This window comes from Gymnoscopelus braueri, assembly GCF_963280865.1.
Source record: "Gymnoscopelus braueri genome assembly, chromosome: 19".
NCBI lineage: Eukaryota > Metazoa > Chordata > Actinopteri > Myctophiformes > Myctophidae > Gymnoscopelus > Gymnoscopelus braueri.
This window is the reverse complement of record NC_137621.1, coordinates 9,168,658-9,188,022: the sequence shown is the minus strand read 5'-3', so window position 1 is coordinate 9,188,022 and position 19,365 is coordinate 9,168,658. Positions and strand designations below refer to the sequence as shown.

At 42.8% G+C, this 19,365-nt stretch overlaps 1 protein-coding gene and 1 long non-coding RNA gene across 5 annotated transcripts; both read left to right on the top strand.

Annotated features, from left to right (window-relative positions):
- The first annotated feature begins 431 nt into the window (after positions 1–431).
- On the top strand, positions 432–9,565 carry cfl2 (cofilin 2 (muscle)). 3 transcript variants are annotated; one of them, XM_080414771.1, is made up of 4 exons: positions 432–574; positions 4,595–4,902; positions 5,270–5,346; positions 7,838–9,565. In XM_080414771.1, exons 1-4 carry the CDS (start codon positions 572–574, stop codon positions 7,948–7,950), a joined length of 501 nt encoding a protein of 166 aa, XP_080270897.1. In that variant the 5' UTR covers positions 432–571; the 3' UTR covers positions 7,951–9,565. The 3 variants fall into 3 exon arrangements, with proteins under 3 accessions (XP_080270897.1, XP_080270898.1, XP_080270899.1); XM_080414772.1 differs by having other exon boundaries at positions 508–653; XM_080414773.1 differs by having other exon boundaries at positions 521–624.
- A 7,109-nt stretch (positions 9,566–16,674) lies between these two features.
- LOC308075131 lies at positions 16,675–17,644 on the top strand. Of its 2 annotated transcripts, none has more exons than XR_013932164.1 (3): positions 16,675–16,699; positions 16,899–16,946; positions 17,540–17,644. It is a non-coding gene; the product is annotated as an uncharacterized lncRNA (long non-coding RNA). The 2 variants fall into 2 exon arrangements; XR_013932165.1 differs by having other exon boundaries at positions 16,684–16,699; positions 16,896–16,946.
- Positions 17,645–19,365: the final 1,721 nt, after the last annotated feature.

Below are 19,365 nucleotides of genomic sequence, written 5' to 3'. Positions count from 1 at the left end.
AAACTCCTGGGATCCTGGCCTGGGGACTTAATTGTTTCCATTGTCATCCTATGTATTCAATTCATCAACACAACATAAAAAAATAACACAATAATACATGTCATCAACTAATACAAAACACATCACATATTTTTTGTATCGATTAAATTGATTAGCTCGATCAACTGCAACAAGATGATCTGCCAGCCAGCCATCCTGTCCTCCGTCCGTCCTCACTCTCTGCCCCGCCCGCCCGGGCTGTCCCATCCTGACCATTCTCTCTCTCTCTCTCTCTCTCTCTCTCTCTCTCTCTCTCTCTCTCTCTCTCTCTCTCTCTCTCTCTCTCTCTCTCTCCCCAACTCCCCCCCACCCTCTCTCTCTCTCTCTCTCTCTCTCTCTCTCTCTCTCTCTCTCTCTCTCTCTCTCTCTCTCTCCTGCTCTCTCTCTTTCTCTCTCCAACTCCCCCCCCCACCCCCTCTCTCTCTCTCTCTCTCTCTCTCTCTCTGCCCACATTCCCTGGTACCTCTTCTTTTACCCCTCCAAACAGCCCCTTTACAACGGCCATTAGCACCGCATAAACGACCCGGGCAACATGGTAAGAGCGTTCACTCGCCTCGAGGATCCGCTAGACGTCATTCCTGACACGTTAGCATAACTTTTCACTAACTTTTATAGTGAGTAGTGGAGACAGACAGACAGACAGACAGGGGGCCGGTGCGGTGGTGCGGGTCTCTCCTCCTGTACCACTACTGTACCGTTATGTGGCTAACATGATGCTAGGCTAGCAGCTAGCCTAGCATCATGTTAGCCACATAACGGTACGGTAGCAGCTAGCCTAGCATCGTGTTAGCCTCATAACGGTACGGTAGGCGGTAGCCGCTAGCCGTTAGCTGCTTTAGCACAGCGAGCTAACACGATGCTAGGCTTGCAGCTAGCCTAGCATCATGTTAGCCACATAACGGTACGGTAGCCGCGTTAGCACCGCGAGCTCATGCTGCTACGCTAGGTGCTTAAACATGATGCTAGGCTAGATGCTTTTAGCACAGCGAGCTAACGTGACACGCTACACTACTAGGCTAGCTGCTTTTAGCATAGAGAGTAGTGATTTATTTGTATATCTGCCAGCTTGTGTTGTGTGTTATTTTTTATATGTTTTGTTACGTGAGTGTGTTTGCGTGTCTTGTCTCGTGGTTTGACTGGAGTTTTAGTGACGTTGTTGCCGTTAAGTTCCTCCTAGCAATGAATTGAGTTGAGTTTTTTAGACATTATGTCACATAGACAGGCCCGCTGCTGCCTGTCGCCTCAGGGCGGCCATCTTAAACACCTCATGCACGCAGCACGCACACACTCGCTGCACATGCACGCGGGCGCACACATTCACACGCGCACTCCACTACAGATAGTTTACTTAATATACTGATACTGATGTGCCTCTGCATATGTATGCTGTAATTATGTTTATACTGTACCTCTACATCAAATATAATGTAAACTTACTTGATACTGATGTGCCTCTACATCAAATATAATGTAAACTTACTTGATACTGATGTGCCTCTACATTAAATATAATGTAAACTTACTTGATACTGATGTGCCTCTACGTTAAATATAATGTAAACTTACTTTATACTGATGTGCCTCTACGTTAAATATAATGTAAACTTACTTTATACTGATGTGCCTCTACGTTAAATATAATGTAAACTTACTTTGTACTGATGCGCCTCTACATCAAATATAATGTAAACTTACTTGATACTGATGTGCCTCTACGTTAAATATAATGTAAACTTACGTTATACTGATGTGCCTCTACTTTAAATATAATGTAAACTTATTTTAAACTGATGTGCCTCTACGTTAAATATAATGTAAACTTACGTTGTACTGATGTGCCTCTACGTTAAATATAATGTAAACTTACTTTATGTGCCTCTCTACATTAAATATAATGTAAACTTGCTTTATACTGATGTGCCTCTACGTTAAATATAATGTAAACTTACTTTGTACTGATGTGCCTCTACATTGAATATAATGTAAACTTACTTAATACTATTGCTGATGTGCCTCTAATAGTACATTTAATGTATAGCTACTTTACTTACTTACATACCTCTGTTGTAAAATAGGGATGAGAATTGGTTTGCTTGCTTACTTTTATCAGAAAAATACAATAAACTACTTTTTTTCTTTAACTAAACTAAACACTTAACCACTTGAACCCTAGCGTTCCTCTTCTGGGGGGCGAACATTTGGCCAAAATAGCCGATCTACAAGCTCACAATGCGTTGTGAACTTTATACATATTTCTTGTGTAGAGGGGGGGAAAGGAAAGGGGCCTAGTATAGACCCCTGGGGGACTCCTGTAAACGAAGTATAGGTTTTAAGTGGTTAAATAAAAAAATATATCTATGTTTTTATTCTCTTTAATTAAACTATTAATATTCGTGTCAAGGACCCCCAAATTGATATGTATTTGGCCGCGTACCCCCATCTGAAAACGTTTTGTGGCAGGGACCCCCAGAAGAGAAGATTTGTGTTAAAAAAACATCATTCAACATTAAAAACGAAATGTTCAGAAATAGCAATGTACAAGTCGCGAAGTGACGTGCTATGAGCTTGTATATCTGCTATTTTTTAAATACTCAACATATAAAACATGGGTAAAGTGGTTAAAATGATTGTGATCCCTGGGGATCCCCGTTCCAATTTTGAAAACCACTGGCATACGCAACCATTAGGAAAAGCAACGAACCTACCAAAATTCTGATGCTACCAAAATTCTGACGCTTCTACCATGGTGTCACGTGACTAGCTTGGTGACACTTTGATGAGTCATTTGATCTTTTGATGAGTCATGTCACCCCGCTGTGCTAGCTGCAGCGGCAGCCTCAATCTGACTGTCATCATCTAAAGCGGGACAATATTCACAAAGTCAAAATATTTTAGTGGTGTATCACTTAATATAAGGTAAATTATGTTTATTTTAGCACAAAGGTATATTAGTGTAATTCTATCGTATTGCATTGATAACTAAATGATAAAGAGTACCCCCCCCCCCCAATGATCATGTTCTTTTTATAATCGATTATTACATTAGTTCCTTTAGCTACTACTTCCTTCAGCTACATACTTACTCACTCACTCTGGATGATGTGTCTAATAAATGCCTAGAATGTAACCTTGCATCAGTCATTGCTCTCAGTGGATGAGTCCAGTGTGGTCTGCTCTATTTCGGGTCCAATATGGTTTATTACAGGGCCAATATCGTTGCTGTCGGACAGAAACTTCCTATGTCCATATTGTAACTTTTTGTATTTGAATTTGAATCCTGAAAAGTAACTGTTTTTTAATTAATATGTTTTGGACATAATGAGGTTTCCACCCGACACAGACGATATGGTCTATTCTAGGACTGGGACAGTATGGACACAAAGTATTACAATATTGTTTTGACCGAATACCTCTGATATTGATTCTGTGACAATAATAATAATTTTGATTGATTGAATAATAATTTGACAATAATTTGACGACCAGCGGACCGGTCGGCAGCGGTTCCGGTAGGAGACACAAAGGAGACTCTTTGTGTTTCCTACCGGAACCGCTGCCGGTCATCAAATTATTGGCTTATAAATGCGACAAAAACAAAAAAATATCCATGGATTCAAGGCTACATGGGGTGACTAATCGATAGAAAAAAAGTCATTTTGGGGGTGAACTACCCCTTTAATGTATGCTGTGTCAGGGCATTCCACATTTTGGTGGCAGAGCTATTGCATCAAGATGCCACACGTTCTGAGCTTGTAGATCTGTCATTTCATACTCATTCCATGCAGTTTAACATTTAACATTTTGACAACGTTAGCTGGTATGATCATGGTTCCTCTCATACCGTCTCATTTGGAGAGAGCTCAATCTCTGGTAATGGATGGAGTGGACCTTTGCCAACAGTAGCCGTGGCATCATGTTTGCGAACTCCGCCCAAGTGCAGCTTACTATGAAACCGTGCTCGGGGTGTGTGTGTGTCTCTGTGTCTCTGTGTGCGTGCACTGCCTGTGTGCAGCCGCCAGAGTGCGCCAGAGTGCAGGAATGTAGACAATGCTCTGATTAAAATGCACAACAGCCTGCAAAACACACACACACACACACACACACACACACACACACAATGTCAATGTTCTCTCCCCATCACGGTAAAATAACACGGATTACAAGTCCGTACATACACAATATTTTCGAGCTGCGTTCGCTTCCAGCGTTCGCGCGTCTTACTTGTGATACCAGCTAGCAACCATGGGTGGTAACATGAAATATAGAGGAAAGTGGAAACACACACACCTTTATTGGTGAGATGCTGGTTGGAACCGCAGCAAGAGGTAGACAGACCAGTGTCAAGGAACCCTTCAAGTGGTACCTTGAGGGTCTTAAATGGTCCCTTACAGGTCTGTAACTCAAAAGTGGGACAAAATGGTACCAAATGGAGTTTGTTGGGGTCCTTGAAATAGAATAGTTTGAACCACTTATTTAGAAGGCTTTTGTAGAATCGGCCTCTGGTCTTAATGGGTGGTAAGTTCTGATGCTAATGCTAAGGTTCATTTGGTTTCAGGCATCAGGCGTGACCGTTAACGACGAAGTCATCAGGGTGTTCAACGACATGAAGGTCAGAAAGTCGTCCACCAGCGACGAGGTGAAGAAGAGGAAGAAGGGCGTGCTGTTCTGCCTGTCGGAAGACAGGAAGAAGATCATCGTCGAGGAGGGAAAACAGATTCTCGTCGGAGACATCGGAGAGACCGTCGAAGACCCTTACGCCTGCTTCGTTAAGCTCCTCCCCCTTAATGACTGTCGCTATGCCCTGTACGATGCCACATACGAAACCAAAGAGTCCAAGAAAGAAGACCTGATATTTATATTCTGGTAAAATACATAAATGTGCATATATGTTTGTGTGTGTGTATGCGTGTGCACCTGTCAGCAAGGAGCGTTGGGCGGGAGGAGTAGGACGAAGGCTCTACGTTCTCCCGGCGGGGGCTCCTCGCTGGCAGCTGAGTCAGTAGGATACCGCAGCAGTGACAGAAATGTGAGGGGAGGAAGGAATTGGCATAACGGCTAAATTGGGGAGAAAAGTGGTCAAGGCTACTGGTTAGGGATATTTTCTACTCTATATTTTTTATTCAGTTCTGCTCTTTTCCATTCCATGCCCATTGCGCCTTGAGTAACATTGTTCTTTGTGTGATATTATTACTGTACTTACTGTGTTTGTATTGTTTTTTTCCCCCACCAGGGCACCAGAGGGCGCGCCTCTGAAAAGTAAAATGATCTATGCTAGCTCTAAAGATGCCATCAAAAAGAAGTTCACAGGTGAGTTGAGCCCTACTATTGCGTTTCAATCAATTCTCCTCATGTGAGTGTTAAATAGGTAAGAGAGTGAGTCATGACAACTGCAGTGAAGTTATCTGAAACTTTTAACATGGTCGCTGCTGAATTTGAGTTTGGTTTTCGTGCCTGTCTCTGTTTTCGTGTGTTTGTGCGGGACAAAATACTGTCTGGTGCGCTATTTTGTAGTGTTTGCCTCTATTTCTCTCTCTCTCGGTGTGTGTCCGGTGCGTGCCACACACATGCGTACACACATCTCAGTGTGCAGGCCGAGGGTATGTGTTGACACGTATGTTGGTGTTAATCAGATGTGGGCTTTTACCACTTAAAGGAGCACTTCACCCATTTTCGACCGTATCGTCATAATTGGTCCTCACTAAATGCTCATAAGATGGCACCATTTCTGTCTACTCACTCTGCGTGTCAATGGGTGGGCTGTTGACAGTTCAGAAGGAACCTGCCTACCAATGACATCTTCGATGGTTCCAAGCTAATAGAAACTACAGCCTTTCTCTTCCTGGAAAGTTAGCATGCTGAAATAGAAGCCATATTCTTCTTGGATCAATGGAAAATACAATAAAATCGATGCCCATCGATGACATCACTGGTAGACAGGTTTGTTGACCAGGGTCCCCCAGGCAGTGTTGCCATGTCCACTTATTATAAGCAACTTTGGGCTTGTTTTTCTGTAAAGTCTCTTGTAAATATTGGTAGTTGCGGCCGCGGGCTGCGGTTTTTGGATCTTGTTTTAAATAGCGGTCCAGTCTCATACCACATAGGCTGGTAATCCAGTCTGACAGCGTGTCGCGGGTTCGACTCCCAACCCCGACAGCCTTTGCTGCGTGTCACCCCCCCCCCCCCCCATCACTCTCCCCATTTCCTGTCGGCCTACTTTCCTCTAAAATAAAGGCAGAAAAGGTCAAAAAAATATTATTTAAAAAAAGAGACATAAAGGCATACAATACTATACAAGAAATCATCCACACTAGGAGCAGTAAAAGTATATTTAGAGGAAAACGGTGGGAGATCATTTCTTTTGGCAAGCTAGAACAGTGGTTCTCAAACCTTTTCATGTCAAGGACCCCCAAATTGACACTTATTAGCCCGCGGACCCCCATTTGAAAAGATATGGCAGGAACCCCCATAAGAGAAGATTTTTTTTCTTCAATTTCAAGGACCCCCAGTCTGACATGCATTAGGCTACGGACCCCCATTTAATGGCATTTTTATCTCTGGGACCGCAATTTATATTGTAAAATCAATGTTAATTTAACTCTGAGAGTGTACAAATGGAACCAGAGTTACAGACCCATAAGGGTCCATTTTCCTGACTATCCATCATTTAGCTGGGGACCTCCTGAAACTCCCTCAAGGACCCCTGGGGGTCCCCGGACCCCACTTTGAGAACCAATGAGCTAGAAGACTTGTCTAGGTCCAGTTGCAGATTGCAGACAGGTGCTCTTTCATGGCGGTTTTGAAGGAGGGGTAGGGAGTCACACTTTTTGATGGCTGGCAGGGCATTTGGGTGGCATAATAGTAGAATGAATTCTTCCCCGTGTTTGTGTTTGCCCCGGAATAGGGACACTAGGGTTCATGTGCTTAACTGAACGACCTGTGCACGTGCACATGCACGGCACAGCTGCGTGGTCCCTCTGTCTGTGTGCGTTGCACGTGCGTGTACGCGGCATCGGTGCGCGGCGCTGCTGTGGGGGGGCAAAACGTCTAAACGTCACAAATGAGGCCAACACTACAGTGTTGTTGAAACTCAGATTAGATTTGCATATTGTGTTTTGTATTTGTCTTTGCTTTGTGATGTCTTTTTCTGTTTTATGCTTCGAACTTGTGATCAATACTTGTGATCAATATCAATACAAATGTTTGATAAAAAAAAAAAAAAAAAAGAACTTAAAAAAAAGGATATGCTGAAAAAAATATATTTTTTACATGCAGGTATAAAGTTGTGGTGGTGGAATGACAGGAGTGTTGTAATTGGCTAGTTCTAAATCTCATCCGCCTGACCGACAGCTGGTGCCCGACTGGCTAATTGCACTGCGTAGCCTTGCAGTGCACTTGTCCCATATCCTGGAGGGATGGGTGAATCTGAGATTATGAAATCAATCAACAGTAATTACACAGTTGCATAGAGTGCACGAGAAATAATTACGTTGATCGGATTAGCTGCGGACGGTCAGACTAGAATCCTCCCCAATGCCTTTGGCCTGACAGAGATAATAAAGCGCTTGGCTTAAAATGTACGAATTGCTCAGGAGGAAAAGCTAATTGTGTGAATTTATCAATTTATCACAACCTGATGGAAAAACTCACCCATAACCGCAACATCAAGTGATCTAAAACATTTTGTAAAAGCTCCAACAGTTAAGCTCCCCTATTGGGAGAAAACAATGAAAGTAAAGGTAAAACTAAATAAATAAATGATGGGTGTGTGTATTTGTGTGTGTGTGTGTGTGTCTTGCAGGTATTAAACACGAGTGGCAGGTGAACGGTCTGGACGACATCCAGGACAGAGCCACACTGGCGGACAAACTGGGAGGGAACATGATTGTTTCGCTGGAAGGAAAGCCGGTGTAAACGGGACATGAACCAGCCTACGTGCCATCTGGACCCCTAACAGCCTGAATTACACTTGTACCCCCCCACCCCCACCAAAAGAAATAGCCGATCTGCAAGCTGGCAACACGTTGCGCCGACGCGACGCGTTGCCAGCTTGCAGATCAGCTATTTTCACCGCGCGACACCAAGTATGAATTAGGCTTTTAACGCAACACCGACCCCCCACTACCAGTCAGCCAAGCCTCCCCAGTGCTGACGTATTCATCAGCTCTGTGTCTTCAGCTTCCCGAGGCTTCATCATTACTATTGTTATTATTATTACCATCATTATTATTATTATTTTTATTTGTCTGGTTTTTCTTTTGTTTTGTTTTTATTTTTGTTTCATTAAAAGCTACTGTCCGGGGGGATGTGCGCCTGCCTTGCGGTTCAGCAAGTTAGTATTATACACAAACCATATTGGCTGGTTTATATTTGCTTGTGCATCGTGTCGCGCAACTAAAATAGGGGATTTACAAGCTCATTGTGGTCTTGTCGATCTCGCCTGTTTTTTTTTGTCCCTTGACACAAGTAAATATGAATGAGGCTTTATGCTCCTAGTGGGCGGGAGGACCCGGGTTTGAATCCAACTCCCGTTCTTCTCTCGGATGTCTCTCCTCTTCTCTCCCCTCTCTCTCTCTCTCTCAATGCGCTTGGTTTCCTGTCCACACTGATCTATCTGAACATCACGCATAAAATGCCAAAAATAAATATTTGAACATAAAATATTTTTTAACGCTATCTAAAAGTAAGTATCTATGTCCGTTGTGTCCCTCTCCCAGCAGAGAGAGGTATTTGCAAGGATGTCCGAACTGCAATATCTAGTGTCCAATCCGGCGCACCGTCCTCTTCAAATAACTTTTAGGTGTCCTACCCGACACCAGGGTCGAAATGTCTCAATGGAAGAGTAGGGTAAAATAAGGTTTTATTCATTAAAACAAGTCCTGGATTGTAGCTTTCAGAAGAGGAGTGTTCCTTTCCTCGGTGAATCTCCACAACGCCTCTCTGTTCGGTGACAAAACGACAGCAAAGGATTTTGCTCTCAAAGAGTTTTCTTTTCTTTTTTCCTTTTTTCTTCATATTTTATTTATTTGAAACATTGTTCTGTTGTCATTCAGTGTTACGAGAACAAACACATGCTTATTATTATTATTATTAGACTATGCATTATGACGAGGATGAGGAGGTTTTGTTTCTACGTTACGTCGAGGAAAAAAAGCGTGAGACAAGTTGTAACTACATTTGTTTATGTATTTAAAGTCTGCGATGTTTGGTTTACGCCTTACTTTCATTTTGAATGTAAAAGTCACAACAAGACCTCTTGATTTATTCTTGAACAATATTGAAGACCTATCGGTAAATGAATGAATGAATGGCAACACTATAATAGTACAGTACCAGTATAGTATGCAGTACAGTGCTAGTAGAGTACACTATAACAGTACAGTACACTAGTACGTTGCTAGTACGGTATGCAGTACACTATAACAGGACACAGACTCTGGAGCCTTACATTACACAGAGAGATGTTTGTCGTTGAGATCGCTGAAAAACGCCACTTTGCAATAAAAAAAGAAACGTGTGGCAAGCCTGAGACGCTGTCTGTTGCCTCGTCTGTTTGTCTGTCTGGTCTGGTCTTGCAAAGTCATGGTCAGAGAGCTGACCTCATGCATATACTCCTACTTTTTCCCCTCTACACTAAATGTCTTTGCCGAACATTGCCAATCTATCTGTTATGTTTGCTGAATATTCATCCCAGAATAGGGACACTAGTGGTTAATATAACTATTAGTTCAGATATACCAATGTTAAATAGTAATAAACAATGTACTGTTTGACTTATGTAGCAATAATACTTTTAGGGAAGCAGTCGATAGACTTGTTTTGATCTGTTTCACTACTCAGACTTGTTTGTCTGTGCAGGGCAGACAATACTGTCTATACTCCACTCCTGTATAAAGTGTCAAACTGTCTTCTATAACAATGGTTCTAGAACATTTTCATGCCAAGGACCCCCAAATTGATACGTATTTGACTGTGGACCCCCATCTGAAAATATATTGTGCCAGTGACCACCCAGAAGATGAGGCTATTTTTGAATAACTGAAGTATAAAATAGGGTTCAAGTGGTTAAACTGATTCTGATGCTGCAGTATATTAACTCATTTTGCTGGGGAGCCCCTGGAACCCCCCTCCGAGGATCCCTGGGGATCCCGAGACACCAATATGAGAACTACTGTTCCAAGACAGAAATTATCATTATCGACTACTTTCAAACTGGCATCCCTATTTTGGCCATGATGTCATTATGTTCTCGAAACTGTTGAAAAATACATCTACAAGCTCAACGGCTGTTTTAGCTATTTGCTGTATGACAAAGTATGTAGGGTTATGGCTGGATGCGGATGGACTGCACGTACAGGGATATGTGTCGCTATTACATTGCCAGGATACATGATCTTTTTAAGTTGTAACTGGAAGTAGCTGGCTAACTTTCTAATCCTGCTTTGTGACATGCAATGTTGACCATCTCACTCCTACAAACTATGCTACCAACTCCCCAAGTTGGCCTATATCCTACATACTTTAGCTCATGTCATCTATGCCTACATCACTGAATTGCGTTGTTCTGATAACACTCCTGTGCTCTATATAGTTATTTCAGGAATAGTTATAGAATGTGCATCTTTGTTTTTGACAGATTCAAGTGGATACCCAAATTAAACACGTTTCATTCAGTTGTCTGAAAGCACATACTGTAAGTTACACAAAAACATTTTTGAGAGTACAGTCTAGACCTGCCCTATGCTGAAAAGTGACTTTAGGTTATCACTTATATTGTGATTTGGTAGTAAACCAAAATTGCCTTGACTTTGAGAAGGGGAGCATTGCCTTGTGGGGCCTCCCCCTCCCCCCAAGTCAATGGCAGGGGAAACACCCGGCTTAAGTGGTTAATAAAAACCAGCTAACATAATTTCCTGCATGTTTATGATGTACAAAGTACACAGTCAACACAACTACGCCACTGTATTAAGTTGTTTTATGTTTGTCTCAGAACAAAGGTCGCAGACAGGCTGGAAAATTCACAGAAGCCACCTGGTGAATGCGGGTAAAATCTGCTGTACATGCTACATACAGTACACTGGTATCTGTGAGATTTTAAACTACTGTTAGTATACCATATTGTTTCTGTCGGGTAGAAACCTCTTATCTCCATTTCATAATAGTTTTATGTAACAAAAACATGTTTTTTTTCCGTAAATGAATGGCCTACCTCGTCATTCTACCATGTCACACAAAAGTAGAAAATAGATCTACAAGTTCAAAACACATCGCTATGTGATGCGTTTTGAGCTTGTAATTTATATCAGCTATTTTTGAAAAAGTAACAGTTTTGGACATATGAGTTTTCCCCAACAGCAACGATATGTACTACCGTTCTGTATTTCATATGTGAAAAGTATAAATTATGAGTAGTATATTTTACTGTTATTGTTAGCAAACCATGGCCTCTAGTTTATTGGCAGTAATATGGCACATTCATTCAGTTGAATAAGTACCCAGCACAGGGTTTCTTTAGCCACTTTTCATCTCTGGGTTTCAGTTAAGGTTCTCAGAACCTAATTTGGGCCCTGCTCTGAAGGCGGTACTAACCCTGACTTGTACTCTAGGACTTGCACTAGAACTTGTACAAGCTCACAGCCTGTGTCACGATGCGAACCGCTGGAGCTTGTAGATCGGCTATGTTTGCTTTTTTATTCGTTTTTTATTTTATTTTTATGAAGCAGCCTACGTCCCTGGTTCTGGTTAAAATGGAAACATAAACAAGGCGCTAATTAAATCTCCCATCAGGTTCCATGTACTGGGAGACTACTGTAACACGTCACTGTGGGTAATGGGTATGGCCTTCCAGAAGTTATAAAATATTCCAAATATTCCAGTTCTTCTGAGATGTATGTATAATACACACACACACACACACACACACACACACACACACACACACACACACACACACACACACACACACACACACACACACACACATTTAAAAACATTTTCCCATCATCCCATGGACCATATGTAATAATGCCATGGACCACTAGTTGAGAAACAGTGGATTACAACTGTCCAGTTGAGCCCGTGTGTGTGTGTGTGTGTGTGTGTGTGTGTGTGTGTGTGTGTGTGTGTGTGTGTGTGTGTGTGTGTGTGTGTGTGTGTGTGTGTGTGTGTGTGTGTGTGTGTGTGCTGCAGGCCAGGCGGACATGCAGTGAGCTTCTCTCCCTGTGGAGAATTTGATCTGCAGGCAGCAGCCCAGCAGTCCTTTGCTGCTATTTATGGCCAACACATATTTTTGTGTCTTGTCATCGTTGTCTACAAATGGTAAAACTGGACAGAGAGAGAGAGAGAGAGAGAGAGAGAGAGAGAGAGAGAGAGAGCGGACTGAAGATACTTTGAATTAAAAGATATACATGCGTCCTGGTTTGAGATGACATGTTTGTAAACTACAAAACATAAAGAAAATCAGAGCATTTGAATATGTGCTGAACTAAACCAGCATAGTTTGTTTCAATCTGTTGCAGTGTTTTGTTTAGTTTAGTTTTTAGTTTTTTTTCCGATGTTGTTTAGACCTAACAGCATGCGGTTATGCCACAGATAGTCTGGTTTTGAAGGAATTATGTATTCACATATTCAGTGCTACATATTTTTTAGCCTTGGCTCAAGAAGACTATCATAGATGTATTTTATCGAGTCTGACTTTTACTCTAAATGTCAGAATCCATAAAAAATACATCTATGATGGACCTGATCCAAGGCTACATATTTTCATGATCTGAAGATTAATAGAAATCGCATGGAGACTAATAGAGCAGACCAACATGCCCTGAGACAACTCTCACTTAGTAGTGGAGTAGGCCTAATATTTGACCAGGAGTAAAGGCCTATACTCTATACTTTGACTCAAGTACTGAGGTTGAGTACTACTTTGTCCAGCACTGCCGGTTACAATGGACTACATCATGTACTACGCCTTATTTAGTTTCCATCGCTGTCCCTCTCTGGTTGCGTCGCAGAGCTCTGGCCTACAGACAAACGGCACCAACTGCTTGATCTGTATGTTTAAAGGTCATGGGTCATGATTAGGGTTAAGGGCAGGGGTCTTCAGCAGGGGGTCCGATACTGCAGGGGGTCCGCCAAATCTTTGTGTGATAGGGACATTATTTTTTTAATGTTTACATTAACCACTTGAACCCTCTGCACCCTTATTCTGGGGGGAACATTAGGCGAAAATTTGCAGATCTAGGAGCTCTGTGGCGCGTTGTGAGCTCGTAGATCGTCTGTTTTCGGCGAAAAGGTTTGGTGTACAGGGACAAAAGAGCAGGCCAAGAACAGAGGCAAAAGGTCATGTTTACAATATTAAGGGTTTAAGTGGTTAAATGTCTGAAAACACACACTTAACATGAATCCAATACGTAGGGGGGGTCCCTGCTTCATCTCTCTCTCGCCTAAGGGGCCTAAGGGGGCAGTACAGTACACTACACTATACTGTACTATACTACTATACACAGTACATAGTGACACACATGGCAGAAAGACAACACAGCTCACATACAGTGAGCTAACATAGTAACAGTACATACTGACACCAGGGTTGCCATGTCTGCTTATTTCAAGCGACTTTGGGCTGTTTTTTCTGTAAAGTCGCTTGTAAATATTGGTTGTTGCGGGTTGCGGTTTTTTTTTGGGGCTTGTTTCTAAAGTGCAGTTGCTTATTTGGGCTTGCTGTCTAATGTTGTTCAAACCAGTCATTCTCAAACATTTTCATGTCAAGGACTATATGTTTTTGTCCGTGGACCCCCTTCTGAAAATACCCCCATACAAGATTTGTGTATTTAAAATGTTTCAAACATATTCCAAATATAAGGGGCACGGTGGCGCAGTCGGTAGCGCTGTCGCCTCACAGCTAGAAGGTCCTGGGTTCGCTGTGGGCACTGGGGGCGTGTCTTCTCCTCCGCGTCATCAGCGCCCATACCCTAGGTGGGGTTGGTGAAAGGGCCTACTCTGTGTGGAGTTTGCATGTTCTCCCCGTGTCTCCTAGGGTAGTTAATACCCTCACAAAAACATGTAGTAATCCTGGTCACTATACCGCCTCCCCCATGACAGCCGGGGCGCCTGATGGAGGGGAAGGGAACTGGTTGGAATAACGTGTTCCTTCCACGCGCTACGTCCAACCAGGGAAACTCCCCCCTGTCAGGTGACAAGAAGGTCAGTTGGCTCTCATGCCTGAAGGAAGCATGAGCTCGGCCCTGGCCTCCCTACTGTGGGGTGACAGGTGTAATACTGGTGTAGGGCTGGTGTAGTGCCCAGGATCACTTAGGAAATTGGCACCGGGTGAAAAAAATGGGTTACAAAAATCGCGGGATAAAAATTAAGTAAAAAAAAAAAAAAAAAACATATTCCAAATATTTCACATATTTAATAGACATAAAACAATATTATGAAAATATCCAAATCATGGTAATGATAGTAAGTACTGAGTATTAAATATAATAATAATAGTGGTGATGTATGTGTACATGTGTAAGTACACAAGTATACTCAGTATTGAGTATACTCAAATACAAAAACTAGATTGATTGATTGATGTACTGTATTTAGTAAGACATGAGAACATCAGTACATGGAAGTACAAATTCACAATACAAGGTCTACTAAACTGGAAGACTCATTAAGCACTGAAGCTTGTTTAAGATGAGATCCCCATGCACACAAATCATGAGACTAAAAAAATATGTATAATTAATCAATAATAAATATATATATATATAATATAATGTGTTTCTTTTGCTTAATGTTTTATGTGAAGCACATTGAATTGTCTTGTTGTTGAAATCTATATGAATACACTTGCCTGTATGGCGTTTAGTTGCCAGGTAGCCTACACAGCCTCTCCACCACCAGGACTCTTACAGTGCCTCCTCATGGCCACACGCAGTAGCCTAACTGAGAGGATCTGGGAGCAGCAGTGGGCCCCAGAGGCCCCAGAGGTGAGGCACACACCCTGGCGTCCTCCAACCGCTGACCCCCACCAACCCCCTCTTGTGTGTTGGCTAGTGAGGCGCGTCCGAGCGAGACCTGACAGAATGGGTTTCATTGCGCGCATACTGGTTGCACGCATAGCTGCATAGTGGTTCTTATCCGTGTGACGTCGTCTGTTAAGGGGTCTATAGGTTACTGATAACGAAAAACATCACATGGATGCACCTGGGACGTATCATCAGTGTTGTAGCCTGGGGTCATAGGATGTTTCGGGTCTCGCAACATACACCCTCACCCAGGTGACCCAGCCGAGGTTGATCAAGCCCCGACTTACGTCCCAGTAGCTACCCACGGTCAGTCCTATAGGGCAAGACAGGGCCACTCAGTCCGCTTCTCCGGAAATACTCTGCCGGGACTCGGGGAGGCTCTGGCACGTGGAGGGACTAGGCTCTGTGGGTTGACTCCTGGCCGGGCTCCTCCTTCGTCTCACCAGGTCCAGGACCTGAGCGTTGCACCAGACTCCCCTGCTCCAAACATTTCATTCTGGTGTGATGGTGTCTTGGCCCGTGATGGTACTGCAATGACCACCATGACCCGTGGTGGTACTGCAGGCTCCCTTGCGTCTTACTTGAATGGTCCTCCCAAAGGCCTCACCGTGGGTTTGTTGGGCTTCTTCCTCACGGAAGACACAGACTGGGGCGCTAACCCAAACTGCTCCCGGATGCCGTCTAGATTCCGGCTGTCACCCGACTCTCCGGTGGTCACCAAACTATTCCTGGTTGTCACGTAGTCTATAAATTCCTATGAGCCACTATAAATAGAATAACTATAACGAAAAACATCACATGGATGCACCTGGGACGTATCATCAGTGTTGTAGCCTGGGGTCATAGGATGTTTCGGGTCTCGCAACATACACCCTCACCCAGGTGACCCAGCCGAGGTTGATCAAGCCCCGACTTACGTCCCAGTAGCTACCCACGGTCAGTCCTATAGGGCAAGACAGGGCCACTCAGTCCGCTTCTCCGTCACGTGATAAAACATATTGCATTAATATGTTATAAATATGGACTCAAGGCAGACTGTTTCACTGTTACGTTATAAACATTTAACCTTTCAGTAGCCTACATACTGTATGGATGGAATATGGAATGCACTTATTTACTCAAATGGTAAAAATGAATTACTATTAATTGGAGTTGGGTTGATCTAATTTCCCTCAAAACTATTAACATAATGCTGCCATTTAGAATTTAGAGTTATTTTTAGGACTTCACAGGCCAGATTGAGATGATCAAAGGGCCGGGTCTGGTCCCCGGACCTTATGTTGCCCATGTGATACAACTAGATGATTACAAAATAACTGAAAAGGAACAGAAAGTTGACTGTCTGAAATGAAATATTACATTACTAAAAAGCTGAATACAAGCACAAATCAATCTATGTACAAAACAAAACAATACCATGAGTATAACTTGATGCCAAAACTTACAGGACCTTTTACTTGTAACTGAGTATATTTGAATCTACTTTTATTTAAGTTTAAAAAAAAAGAAGGAAAAAAATAAAATAATAAATCAGAGTACTTCACTTATTCCACCACTGATAGTCACTTCCCGCGTGACGTCATACGACGTCCTCACGTGACTTCCGCTGGTGCCTGCTCCACCCGTCAGCAGCCATGATGGTGAGTGTTGCTCCCTTCACCTCTCTCTCTCTCTGTATTTCTCTATCTACCTATCTATCTATATATCTATCCATCTCTCTCTCCCTCTCTCTGTTCTCTCTGTTCCTTCAATAGGTGTGTGTCCATCTCTCTGCTCGGCGCGCCGCTCCACTGTTAATGTGTTAATGTGTGTGTGTTTGTTTGTGTTTACATCCAGCAGGAAGGGCTGGATGACGGCCCTGACTTCCTCTCCGAGGAGGACCGAGGAGTAAGTTATTCTATTATTAATGTATTATATTATTATTATAATTATAATTAAGAGTGTTTAAACATTAAACATGTCGGAAGAAGGCCGCTGGACAGGACAGGAGCTGTGATACTGGACCGTTAGCTGACAAAGCAAAACATTCTGTATTCTCATCCGGACATCATGATGATGATGATGATGATGATGATGATGATGATTGTGATTATGATATTAACATACAAAGTGTGTGACTTGCTAGTCAAACGTGAAGGAAACACCAGACAACACAGATCTGCTGGCTGACCGACCATTCAGCAGTGTGTCACATGCCTAGCTGTCACTCGCATGTTTACACACACACACACACACACACACACACACACACACACACACACACACACACACACACACACACACACACACACACACACAGACACAGAGAGCGTAATTTAAAAAAGGGAGTGTAATTGGTTTATTGGTTTGTCTTATCTCTGAGTGTCAGTGTGTCTTGTGTTATGAACAGACATGCACATGCATACAGGAACCACACAATATTGGCGTTCGTATTGAGATGGTTGATTTTGTGTGTGTGTGTGTGTGTCTGTGTTCTCCAGCCGCGGCCAGTGAACGTAGACCTCCAGACAGATGCAACCCTCCAGGTTGACATCTCTGACGCTCTGAGCGAGAGGGACAAAGTCAAGTTCACAGTTCACACCAAGGTAAGACTCAGTAGATCTGCAGACAGATGGATAGGCCTATGGACAGTGTTGCATTGCTCATTGCACGCGGCTCCACGGCGTACGCCCTAAGGTTTTCTGGAGCACATACACGCACGTGCATCGAAAAAAAAAAAAAAAAGTTGACAAAAGCTGCCGACTGCAGAGTGACACCAGCGTGAATTAACGTAGGAATGAGCCTAGATGCATATCAATGGTCCATTGTGTGACCTGCTAAATCTTGTTGTGTAGGTATTAAGAGGCGTGACGTCATTAAAATAGCGTACCACCAAAGCTAAAATCACCACTGCCTATAGGTAATAACAATACACTTTTATGCAATTTGTGTACCTTTCATAGTGGCTGCAGTTCAAAGTGCTTCACAGGCAGAACAGTGTTCAGATAACTTCCCCAAAAAAGAGAGAAGTCAGACATGAAAAAAGTATACATATCAATTACACCGGGTAAAAACCATAACATAGGCACAAAGCGTGGGCGTAAAAGAACGGGCATAGAATTTGAAATGATAAAAACTGAATAAGAAGAAAAAATCACACCCTGTGTGAAGTGGGCGGTGTCTTGCTAGCTAATCACAATACTGAATGGAGTCAACCAATCATGTACAAAGGATAAATACATTTATTGAAACACTCTTTATGATGGACGAAACCATAACTTGAAAAAAAACAATTTATGGTTTTTTTCAAGTTATGGTTTCTTATATAGGGCTATGCACATGTGTCATGTGACACTGGCCAATCACAGTCCTGAATAGATTGTGATTGGCCAATCACGGTGCAGGATAATTGTACAAATTTCCAAACCTCACTTATAGGGGCGGTTTCACAGCGCAGGATATTTGTACATTTTTCCAAACCTCACTTATAGGGGCGGTTTCACCGCCCAAAAAAGACACCAGAAATATCATTCAATTTTCTTAAATCCATAGACAAGAAATATCTTATTGATAGTGTGTGAGGAACGATATAAAGTGCTAGGAGAAGGCTAACCTAAAGAGATGAGTCTTTAGCTTTTGTTTAAAGATTTCGGTGGAGTCGGCCTCTCTGACTTCCCCAGGGAGTATGTTCCATAGTTTTGGTGCATACATGGAAAATGCTGCCTCTCCTATTTTCTTATTTGACTGACTTGTATTAAGTATACCTGCTGTGGAGGATCTCAGTGCTCTAGTAGAGTGTATGGCAATAAGAAATCTGTCATGTATGGCCTAGACCATTTGGGTGCTTTATTAACCATGAGCAGAACCTTCTTGAAATCTATTCTATGGGGGGCTGGGAGCCAATGAAGAGTGGACAGGACTGGTGTGTTTTTTTTGTTTTGGTTAATAATCTTGCAACAGAATTATAAATTCTGTCTGTGGCCTGTTTTGGGAGGTTTGTGAGCAGAGCATTACAGTAGTGACAGGTGATGAAGGTGTGGGTTATTTCGTCTGCATCTGATTGTGACAGGAAGGGTTGTACTTTTACTATGTTTATGAGATGGGGAAAAATGCTATTTTGTTTATTTTATTGATGTGAGGTGTAAAATTTAGATCTGAGTCAAGTATGACTCCAAGGGTCGGGCACGGTGGCAGGGTCGGTAGCGCTGTCGCAGGGGATGCTGTGGACGCTAGGGGTGTGTTCTCTCCTCCGCGTCATCAGTGCCCATACCCTAGGTGGGGTTGGCGAAAGGGCCTTTCTGTGTGGAGTTTGCATGTTCTCCCCGTG

Bases quoted from the DNA above. Each gene is read 5' to 3' on its own strand.
- cfl2 (XM_080414771.1), top strand. The intron at 4,903-5,269 runs GTAAAATACATA...TTCCCCCACCAG, and splicing joins GACCTGATATTTATATTCTG to GGCACCAGAGGGCGCGCCTC. The intron at 5,347-7,837 runs GTGAGTTGAGCC...TGTGTCTTGCAG, and splicing joins CATCAAAAAGAAGTTCACAG to GTATTAAACACGAGTGGCAG.